The 12,164-nt window shown below is 34.5% G+C and overlaps 1 protein-coding gene across 1 annotated transcript in view; it reads left to right on the forward strand.

Annotated features, from left to right (window-relative positions):
* PTPRD (protein tyrosine phosphatase receptor type D) overlaps positions 1-12,164 on the forward strand; it is a 354,698-nt gene that overhangs the window by 127,486 nt on the left and 215,048 nt on the right. Inside the window, exons 3-4 of the mRNA XM_058823656.1 lie at positions 7,729-7,874; positions 12,005-12,146. Of these exons, the coding sequence (XP_058679639.1) occupies positions 7,729-7,874; positions 12,005-12,146 (288 nt within the window). The remainder of the gene's footprint in view (positions 1-7,728; positions 7,875-12,004; positions 12,147-12,164) is intronic.

Raw genomic sequence — 12,164 nt, forward strand, 5'->3', positions numbered from 1 at the left:
CACAGAGCTTGCTGGTAAGAGGAGTATGTATTCTCTCTACTTGGCTGAACATCTAATTCAGGTTGTATATAACTACTCTTTGTAGATAAATGGTAAATGTTGGTTTATAATTAATAGAAGCAGGTGTTGATCAAGTTTTGGGATGAAGCAGGCCTAACTTAGTAAGAAGGAAAGAGATTTATGAGTCTCTCCTAACTAGGTTTTTTAATTATTATTACTTTATAGCAGCCTTAATTATACTTTTTTTTAACCAGTTTAGCTCAATAAATTATGCTTATGTCAAGTCATGTCATATCCTAATGCTGTTCTGCAAGTAGAAAGTAATCTTGAACCCCTTAATTCACCATATTGCATATGTTCATATGGGCTGTGAGATTTGATTAGACACAAGCATACTTCTGCTTGAATAGGAATTATGAGAATTTGCTTATGTGAATGCCTTGTCAAGCATTAACTCTGAATCATATTAGTATGTAGAGTCAGTATTATTACTGGATAGTTGATTTTGTTTTCACAGTCAGTAATCATCACAAATGGCAAGGTATGCATTTTGTTGTTTTTAGATAAATAAAATATGAATGGAAGTTTCATTTCATTGTTACAGTTTCCCAATTTTATGCTTCCTCATTTTGGTACCTGTATTTTGAGAGTTTTAGTAAGACTGAAACACTTGTAAAGGTCATCTCTCCAGTCATAACCCAGATATTCCCAGTCCCTAATTGAAACTTCTAGTGTCTCATTTTTTCCTATCTTTCTCTTGGAGCAAAACTCTTCTGGAAAGAGATCAGCTTGCCTGGCATTTTGAAATTCACTGCTTTTACTCTGCACATTGAAAAGGAGTGTCAGCTCTCAGTTACCAAATAATTCATATGCAGTCTGCAGACATTAAAATTTGAAAAAGGAGCAGTAGAGAGCTTTGAAGCAGAATTTCCTTTTGTTAAATTAGTGAATATGACAAGGTTATGTAATATTCCTGGGGGATAAAGTGGTGCACGTCACTAACCTTTTAGATTCAAGAGACTTCATGCTTTTTATTTGCTGCTGAAAGAAGGCTTAGTACTGGATTTACTAGCAAGGTCCTCTTTCTAACTCAGGTAAATTAAGTTCCACCTAGCTTTTACATATACTTTTTTGATAAATATCGTGAATATACACAAGCTTATACCTATTTTGTTTTGTAATGTGCATTTGAACATGTGCTATTTTATGACTTAAAGGCATATCTGCAGTTGAGTTAATATCATGAACACTGGGTTAATAGTGCTGGAATTCCTATGGGCATGGGGGAAAAAAAGGGAGAATTCTTGCCCTCTTAAGCATTTACTGGATAGTGATTATTACTTAGTCATATGCTTGCATCTTTTAGTGCTCAGGTTAGCCAAATACTAGAACCAAACATCCTGATTCTCCTTTCTTGAACTCTAGTGTAAACCAGGATTTTTGCGTAGAAAGGACTGAAGAGACAGTGAAGTAAGGGAAGATTCAGAGGCAAATGTATACGACTTTCATTTTCTGTAGTGGTATTTAAATGCAGGCTAAATTTTGTATTTAAGCTAGTGCATGTGTATCACTGATTGCTAAGGCTGGGCACCCAGCTTGAGAAATGAAGGCAAGAGGGCATGGCTGTGGGAGTAGGCCTGGCTTTGGGAGGTTTCTCCTTTTATCTGATCATCTGTGAGACTGAGTGTGATAGCTTGTAAACCCTGGCTTCCTAGTAGGCTTAGCGCAGTGTTGCTCTAATAGGGCAGTAGTTAATGGCTGGCCCAAGTTTTACACTAAATGTGCCAAAAATTTGTCATGAAACCAGTTTAAATTGTTAGTCGGTTGCCTGCAACAGTTTAAATAGAAACAGAACAGCAATGTGTACTGCTTCAGCTTCTTTCTACTTCAAATATAAATGTATTGGTCTATACTATTAGTAAAAGGCTTTTTTTCACAGGTTTTTCACATAGGTTCTTCTTATTTGTGAAAGCCTTTTTCATTCTCTCAGTTATTATAAGCTTGAAATGAACATGTGTGAATGTGTGTGAATGATATTAGTTGGCAAATAAACGTCTGCTGCTGTCTGTGTTAATTCATATAGCTCCCATGTCCCTAGGGCTCAGATAATGTCTGTCTCTAAAAAAGGCATACATAATCCACAATGAAATGAGCTGGTAACAAGGTTTGCAGAGGTTAAAGGTACACATTAAATGTGTGCTATTTTAACATTAGACCTTTTGGAAAATGTAACTCACCTATCCTGCTTGTGAGACATTACTTGTAAGTCTGCAGTTTAACTTTTTATTTCAGGGAGGAATGATCCTAATAGTCAGCTGACTACACTGACACTGTGCATTGAAGGAAATTTGAAAATATAAAAGATAGGATTGGCTTTTCATATTTTCCTTGAGACATCAGCAAGTGATATTTTTTTTTTTTGAGCTGCTTACTTAATCTGTAGGGAAGGTATGTTCTGGCAGATTGAAGGTTGGGAACTGGAGATTACTGCTAAATTGGAAAAATAGCCCCAAACCATAACCATAACCAGAAACCTCTCTCAAATACCAGTCCTTTGTTCTGAGTGCTTTTGCTTTTAGAAGAATGCATAGTAAAGAAAGAAGGTGGAGTGATGAGTGTTTCAATTATATTATCAAGATTTTATTACTTTTGTAGGGGCTGAATTTTTAAGAGGATGCTGTGATGCCTGTAAAGTAAAATTGCTGGATTTCATTTACCCAGACTTTTGGGAAACATTTGTTTGCACCTAGAAATAGTTTCTGGGAACCAAATGGATCAAAATTTTCAGCGGGACTTCACTGGCATGGCTGAAATGCATTTAAAAGTTGAAGGACACCAAACCAATAATTTTCATTCCTATAATAATAAAACCATTCCACTGCTCAGAGTATGATGATATCTGAAGATTGTGTTTTTGCTATTCTTTTTGCTGAAGGATGTTAAGGCAAGGGAAATTTTAGGATGAAAAACAGTTTTAGGTGAGAAACAGAAAAATTTTACAGCTTGTGACTGACAGACAAGAGCTTTTAGGAACATACTAGTTGTTAACTTAGTAGTTTCTTTATGCAGATTTCATTAATACAAATTATTTCTTCTCCTTATAGAAAAAAAACCTAATTAGCTTTTTTTACATAGCCAGTGTGCAAGTCCTCTGTAAGTGCAGGTTAGAATTAAGGTGAAACAATTACTTGTAAAATGATCAGTCTAACTGATGTCACAAATTATTACTAATGGGTAAATTAGCTGCTAATGCTTTATATAAAGGTGTTTTGAAATTTCTATTAAGTAATTTTCTGTTAAGTACTATGTATATGTATAGTAGTTTTTTAATATATTAACTGCTGGAGGGATTGTGAACAAAATAACGAATCATGAAATTTGTAATGCATCAATACAGTATCAGCCTGTGATTAAATACATTTGCCTGTTTGTTCATTTTTACCTGGACAGGAGTCTTCACCACCTTCACCATCATTAAATACGAACCAGTCTATGGCCTTTTTATTTAGAATATATGGCATTGTCTCCTAAGTCTGTGGACTACAGTGACTGTTGCAAAATGGAAAACGGGTTAAATAAAGGTGTTGATTTGGTTTGGTTTGGTTTGGTTTGGTTTGGCTTGGTTTGGTTTGGTTTGGTTTGAGTAGTGGGATTTTTTCTTTCTTGGCTGGATTTTCGGGGTGTTTTTGTGGTTGTTTTTAATTCTGTTTATTTGGATTTTTAGTGTGTGAGAAATTTCTGGGTGTGTAATTTGACATGGGAAGAATCACTACAGAATTTTTTACCCGGAGTGAGTCCGTTTGCATACTCCCTGAAACTTTTTGCTGCTAGACCAGTAAGACTATGCTAAGTGAAAATGGTATGTGTGATTGTATGTGTGCCAGACCACATTGTTTACTCTGCTGTCAACCTACATTTCTGAGTCTGAGGTGAAAACATTTCATGGGAACAGTTGTGATTGTCATCTTCCAACTTTTATTGGTACAAAATGAGTCTTTATAACTGAAAAAGTTACTGTAACTTTTAAAGAACCTCCTTAAATATGTGTGAATGCATTAGCAAATGAGGTATTTGAAATAGTGTCTTTGCATTTTTAGTTTTTTCTGATGTCTTTATTTACCCTTGCTATATATGCTTACAAAGGCTACAATATGATGTGCTTTTTGGCAATTTTTGTTCTGACGTAGTAAAATTTTTGATATTTCAGGCATATGATGCATATGATGAAGTTTAGTCCTAAATTGAATTATTTTATACTAGGAACTTTCATACACCCGAAACAGAGAATCTGGAAACAAATGTATGAGGATCTGCATCCTCTATGTATTTTTCCATAGTAAGTTCACATGCTGAGCTAGCTGTAGTTGGACTGCAGGCATCCTTTTAGCTTTCACTTTAAAGAAGGGGAAGTCTTATCCTCATATTCACCTTTTCACAGAGGAGTATGTTCATAAAAATGTCTCTACACAAGAACAGTTTGCAGTAGCTATGGAAAAAAGGGGGCTGAACTTCAGAAGTATTTTGTCAGACATTTTATTTGAGTGCAGACAAACAATATTAAATATCCTTAAAGCACAGCACAGAGAACAATACAGTAACTTCAAAATGGATTATTCTATAACATGATGAAATGTGAATTAATTAATTCAATTCAGTATTTCAGAATTCCACTTAAACTTTAGAAAGTCAATGTAGAGATGCATAAGGGAAGAAAGAAATGTCTTATGCTCTTGCCAAGATATTCAAATGTTCCAATCAAAATGAGTTATTTTAGTGTCACTTTAAAAATATATTTTATAGAGCCATAATGTGCAAAAAAATCCACTTCTATCTGGATAGTGGTAAACCATCTCTGATTTCAGAAGTTCTTGTGGCCCTTGAGGGGACAGCTTGACTGTTCATTGAAGCAGCAGCCTAATTTCTGTGGGGTTAAACTCTGTAAACAGATAAATGCAAGCTCAGTGTACTTAACGTGAGCTAGCAATAAATTCAATTTTCCGTTGTATATTAAGAGTGTAATTTGCAGTAGTTTTGTAGTTGTCACTTTGGCTTCTCAGGAGTCCCAGCAAGAAGTGCGTACCAAGTAGGAGATGGTGGGAGCCCTCAGCTCTCAAATGCCAAAGCTTGTGGTACTCTTCAGAAGTCCAAGTTACGGCTATCTCCCACTCTGATTCTTTTATTTTATTTTTAGCTTGAAAAGGTATCAAAATTCACTATTAGTGTCAATATCTGAGTAGGTACAAGTATATAAGCAAGCAAAACTTGGCTTGTTCTTGCATTTAAAAGGTAATACTGCAGCAATTTTTATGATTCACTTAAGAAAATTTAAGTACAGAAATATGAGATGCTGATTTTAAGTGAATTTCACTTACTTTATTTTAATTACAGTTGTGTTATTTTAACTGCATTTATTGATGTTACCAAGGCGAGTTCCAAGAGTTCCAAAAGCTGAAAGACTCTGGTATCATAGCTGGTAACATATTACATCTTATTTTTTTGGCAGATTTAATTGCAGTGGAAGGTTTCCATATAGATTGTTGCTGTGCTTAATGAACTGTGTTGTGGAGAGTTTTTCTTGAACTATGCACTGCTGTTGTTAAGGGAGATCGAAAATAGTTGTCAGTTCTCAATCAAAATTGCCCTCATGTTAATAAGCACAACTGTGTGTGCAGTTTAATTGTGTTTGCTGTCAGAGTGCCTAGCAGCTTAGGTCACAATCAATGTCAAGAAACTGACAACATTAATTGTAGAGATAATTTGTGTCAAACCTTAATTAACAACTTTTATAAAGATAAAGGCAACAAATACCACTTTTCATTTTGGCTTCTGCTGGGTTATGATTTCACACACCCCTAGACTGACGGTAGTTGCGTTATATGTAACAAGATGAACATTTTGATAGAGTAATAAAAAGAGGGATTGCATAGTACTTACCTCTCCCTATGGCAGATAATTTTATAAATTAATTTATGTTCTAAGGATAATTTATCTTCTCTGATATTGTATGATACTTGAAAGATAACTGACTTACTTCCAATATTATGTATTGGAGGAGAGTTGTGACAATGTGTTTTTATAGAAATGTCTTACTTATGTAAAAAGAAGTTTGACCAGACAGATACATACCTTATTTTTTTCAACTAGGTTATGGTCTAAGTGAAAAAAAAAGATCAACCCAATTCCATTCTATTCTGGCCTGTGAAGCTTTTTTGTTGATGTAGATAATATTAGTCACATCATACAAGAAAGTGGATTTTAAATACAGCCTTAAAACCTTGTTTTCCTTGAAAAGAGTCCACAAGTTGAAAATTGCGTCATTATGTACAACTGCCCTTGTTTCCTGTGTGTAATGCTATCTATGCCTCTAATGCTAGGTGGTTAATAAACAAAAGCTTTACTAATTGCTGGTTAGCAAAAATTCACGCAGGATGGCAAAGATACCGTTGTTCAGGTAGCTAGAGCTATTAAGTATTGAGTCACATTTCTGTTAAGTATTCAGTCATATTTCTGCAACTCCATGGTGTAGGTGATAATGCTCTGCAGAAGCCAGTATGCAGTTTTTGTAAGGAGTCGTAGCAGCTATAGTGCTGTAGTCCTTCACCAGATTTTGGACAGTTCTATATAAGAAATTGCTGGAAAACTAGTTGAGCACCTTAGAGCAGTTAAGTTTAGTGAAAGATTTTTAATTTAATTTATTGCTATGTGTGCTATTTGCTGCCTATGAGGTACTATACAGAGTTACTGTGTGCTCTTGGACTTTGTCATGAAGTGTTTCTCCTTCAGTGCTTTGAGTTCTAACAGTGAATTCACAAAATGTAAAAAAAAAAATTAAAGATGAATGGCAACATGCCATTTTTCACTTGGTGGCCCACAATTACAACTTGTGCCACAGAATGTCAGTATATAGATTCAGTTGAGTCTCTCCATATCACAGTGCTGAGTTAAAACAAAAAGCGTTCTGAGAGAGCAGTTCTGTTGAAACCCAGATGTTCTTCATCAGCATATATTTTTGCCTTTTTTGTGGTTCAGGCATAAGGCCTGTGGCTTGGGAAATTATCTCAAGTATTTTCACTTAAAGTGTGCTTTATTTGCTAAGGTTTTGGCAATTTTTGACATCAGAGAAGTTCTTACATAATTTCCCCATGGCAGTAGTAGTACACTGTTTTGCTGGAATGTGCTCTTGCATTTTGGTTTTGGTACATTTTTGCCAGGAAAATTAGCAAAGCATAAATCTCTCTTCTGATACAGTCCTTTTTGCCTGGACTCTTAATACATAATAATTTACCTCTACCATGCAAAATTACAAATGCTTTCTCCTAAATGTCCCTGATTTTAATGTCTCAAAGGTGAGCTTCCTGTTTTCATGACACCCTGTGTTCACAGCATCAAGTAGCTAATCGTGATATTATTCCAGTTGATTGATGAGCTCATTTTGCTGCAGAAGTCACATTGGATTTTTTATTTATAATGGTGATAAAATATAATGTGTGATCTCGCTATTCCAATGCCATCAAATTTCTGTTTTAATACAAATTTCACTAGTAAAATTTGTAAGTACTTTAATGATTTTTTAGGTTTTTTAAAGTAGTGCTTTCTCATGCAGGTGAATGCTATCATTGGAGAAACAAAGCTTTTCATTTTTTTAAATTTTGAAGACTTGATATGACTTTTTTAAAATTTATGTTTACTGCTTGTATTAATACAGTTAATTTTTTTTTGTTGTTTCAGCACCACCAAAGTTTACAAGAACTCCCGTTGACCAGACAGGAGTTTCAGGAGGAGTTGCCTCATTCATCTGTCAAGCCACAGGAGATCCAAGACCTAAAATTGTCTGGAACAAAAAAGGAAAGAAAGTCAGCAATCAGAGATTTGAGGTATTAGGTCCATTGTTCTGTTCCTCTGAAAAACATTTTAATTCCAACTTTGTTTTTAATCCCACTTTTTGTGCTTTATTAACGGTGATTTAGCAGAATAGAAGTAAGTAACTATCAGGGATAATTTGGTGGGAATACTCTAATGAAGTTTTTAATTTTGAAAACTGGTTGTGCTGCATAGACCCATTAAAGAGAAAACTGCTACTGCTGTTTCCTAAGCTAGCATGGTTGGACTGAGGAGCTCTGTGGTGCCTCTGTTCAGTTTGCTGGTTCATGGAGAGCTCATGAAGAACTTGAGTTGAGCAGTGACTGCTGTCTCCAAAGAGCAAACCATCTCCTTTTCTGACAAGGTGCATCAAGCAGGCTTAGTCTTTGGCTGCTTCTGCTGCCACAATTCCTTACCCCTTCTGATGAAAGAAATGAAAGGGGCACTGTAGTTCCTGCTGCTGAAGAGGAAAAATAAAACTTGCTTGCTTTGATTTTTTTTCTTAACAATAAATTAGGAAAAGGCTCGGAGGAAGATTTTTCTCTCCACAATCTTCAGTTAAAGGAAACAGTGAAAATAATCTGCTCAAAGGATTCTGATTTTTTGAGGGAAATAAGAAAATAAGTATTATTCCCTCTTGTAGTGGCAATAATAATTAATGTCAATATGGATTCACCTTTAACGTGAAGTAAAAACTCAGAAAATGGGGGAAAGCTTTTAGAAGAGATATCAAAACTGGCACTAAGAGTGTGCAATTGTCTCTTAATTGTTTTCAGTGTTAGAAATGAGACTTCTGTTTCCTTGAAAACAACTGTTCAGAGATTAAAGCTTTGTATATAAAATGTATGTGACATGCATTTTATGAGAAAATTATCTAACATATAGTTATTAACAACCGACTGAATATTAAAGTCCTCTATATTAACTTTTATTAGCATTTGTGAAGATTGTTTTTCCTGGCTTTCAGGTCAGATTCTTTTAGAAGAACTGCATTTTGTCTATAAACCAAATTTATTTTCTTGATTTTTGGTTCAATAAATATCTAAAGACATTGGAATTCGTTCATTAACCATTATAATTTCTGGCTTGTGTATTTACTACAACATGAAAAACAAAATCATTAATTTAAATGTTACCTCCTAGTGCCAAAATTGTTTGCACTTTGCAGAGCATATGCAGAGTTGTAATTGGCTAGAGGGATTAACATAGAAGGTTTATCATTAATTTTACACAATTTATCCTCTTCTGTTCACAGAACTTTCACTCAAAGTGAATTCTAAACAGAGAATGATGGTGCATGTGTATGTTTACTGTGTGTTATTCTGCAATAAGTCATGGTATATCTCCTTAATACATTGCTTTCTTGGAATCTCTGTACCTGTTTTTAGGGACAATAGGCAAACATAAAGAAGTTTTATTTCCATAAAAATTATTTGCATGTAACTATAAAAAACACCTAAAAATGTTTTAAAAATGCCTCTAGTGGACGGTTGAACAAACAGTATAGCCAAGTAAGATGGAGTGTATTTTGAACAAATAGATGACATTTGCCAAGTGTTTTATAATTTTTATCATGTCCGCTGAGCAGAGCAGTTACAAAGTGTGCATACAAAATCATTATTTTAAACAGCTTTTCTTTCTGTTTGAAGTAAGGCTGTTAATTCATGCCATAGAATCTGTAAATAAGAAAAGAACAACAGTAGAAATGAGATTCAAAAAATACTTATAAAACATTTGTGAAACAAGAAATGTCCTGAGATTTTTAGCTGGACCAGTAAGAGAATATTTAGTTTGGTTTCTTTCACGTTAATATTTTGTAAATTTCTCTCAGCTACTTAATGATGACACACATCAAAATGTTTTACCTGAACACCTGTTTTCATAAAGTAAATACAGCTGGAAATGATTCTAGTGGACCATCTTATGCACATGCTTTCCCAAGCATGCTGGAGGTTACTTTGTTATATTCAATAAACTTGGAAAGTCTCCTACAGGGTTTATGAAACTTGTCATGGTTGCCTGTGCCCCACATGAAATCAGAACTCTTGCTGGAACTTGATGTATGTAGCAATTGGGGAGCAAATAGTTTTTTTCCTCTCTCGACTGTTTATATACTTTAAGAGTACTGTCATTGAAATTTCTTGCTCACCAGCTAATTCTCCCAACTTATTGACAATAGCAGTGAAAGCTAGGCATAGCTTCTGAAATTAAAATACACAGTAAGACCTCGAGGGTCTTCTTTATTAATCTTTCAGCTTTTATTTATATTACAGATGTAGACTCTGAATGGGGATCCTTCCATTTTCCTCTTTCTGCAAATTAATTCAAATAATAGGAATTACAGAAATCTGCTTTAATTTGCTGAGAAGTCCTTTTCAGAGGAACTTAAGAAAAAACAGAAAAGGGAAAAATAAAAGTTGAAAATTGCATCACTCCACCTTGTGTGCAAAAATGCTTTTATTAAAAAATATCTGTCATAAAAAAAGTAAAATCTCATCCAGTAGATGGGGAAGAGTTAGGAATTAACTAGCTGTGTTATGCAGGAAAGGGGAGGACTCATTGCATGAAAAAATAAATCCCTTTTATGATAGATATTTTTGAGACACCAGACTTGAAACTTAATCTCTGCAGTATTTACCGAATCCAATCTTCTGCAATTGTTTTCAGTGACTGTCCAGATACATTTATTCAGCATTCAGGTTTAAACAATATCAATTACTCTATTTTAAGTATGTCTGTGAGTATTCAGATCCTATGCTTGCATTTTGTATCTGTAAATTGATAGTCTGACTGCTTAAAGACTTTGAAATTATTTTTCCCTTATAAATGTCAATTTATTGAGAATTCTAATTATTGCTTTAATTGTGCTAACATCAGGTGGATATTTTGTGTTATCTAGATTAGTTTAAGATGGCTTTACTGGAAGAACAAGAAAAATACATCCCGTGGGCTATTAAAAAAATTCAGTATTAAAAACCCCCCAGGGTTCTTATCTTACTTGCACCTCTCCCAATGCTAAGTAGAAACTGAGCGATTCCAACAATGAAAATAGCGAGATGCAGGGCATATTTACCATCATTTCTGACCCCAGGCTTTAAAGCTCTCTTTTATCAACATGTACAGGGATCTCATAGGTTGCTTCTGTGAAAATGAGACAGAAGGACACAAAGAGATGTGCAAATAGACATATCTGTAAATCACTTTGTGCATGTATATATAGATTACTTTGTAGAGAAAAACAAGACAAAAAAAATCTGACTGTCCTTTGTTTATAAGTACCATTTATCTGATGGTAGTACTGATATCTCTCAGCAATTTTTAACATTTATTTTTAAAAATGTAGATTAAAGAGATTACTTCTATTACTTAACTATTAAGAAGGTTTTTCCAGGACCAACAGAGTGTTGCAGTACTCACCAATATTTGATGTGATTCTGACTTCAGATCAAGAAGGAAATAAGATCTGCTGAGTGAATTTTTTCATATAAATGTTATTACTTATTGTATGAATATTGCAATGTTAAAACGACATATTAGAACTTTTGCTGTATTATTTAGCCTCCTAAATGATCACTTTGTTAGATAACTTTACTTATTTTGTGGGTTAAATACAAAGCTAAACTGAGTCATCCTGTTTGGTTCAGAAACTGCAGACAGTTATTAACTTTGGAGCCAAATCAGTGAGTGAGCTGCACTCTGTGAGTAGAGAGGGAATATAGCTGGCAGCAATTAAAATGAATCTAACTGTCACTTGAAGGTAAAGTACTTTAGCTGAGAGAATTGAGAAGCATTGGTAGTGAACTTCAGAATAAGAGAGCATTAAGTCACAGGCTTTTTTCTTAGAGCCGTTGTTTGCTGGCTTGGTTTTTTTTGTTTTTATTTTTCTTTTTTCGTTTGTTCATTTGGTTTTTGTCCTGTATTTCTTGAAGCTATATTAAAATGGCCATTGAGGACTCACTGAAAAGCAATGTATGTTCCTCTTAAACATTTTCCCATATGACTGGAATTTGTTGTGCAACATAAATTTGAGAAACAAACCTGTCTTTTGTCACTTGAATACCAACAGACCAGTGTTCATGAACAGATTAGCTGAGGGATAGGTATTTGTAACAACATCTGTGACAGCTTTTGTTTCCTTTTATAGGTAATAGAGTTTGATGATGGATCTGGATCAGTTCTCAGAATACAGCCACTGCGCACACCCCGAGATGAAGCTATTTATGAGTGTGTGGCTTCCAACAGTGTTGGCGAAATAAGTGTGTCCACGAGACTCACTGTTTTACGCGGTAAGTTCTTTCTAAACA

This window comes from Ammospiza caudacuta, chromosome Z (assembly GCF_027887145.1).
Source record: "Ammospiza caudacuta isolate bAmmCau1 chromosome Z, bAmmCau1.pri, whole genome shotgun sequence".
Classification (NCBI taxonomy): Eukaryota; Metazoa; Chordata; class Aves; order Passeriformes; family Passerellidae; genus Ammospiza; species Ammospiza caudacuta.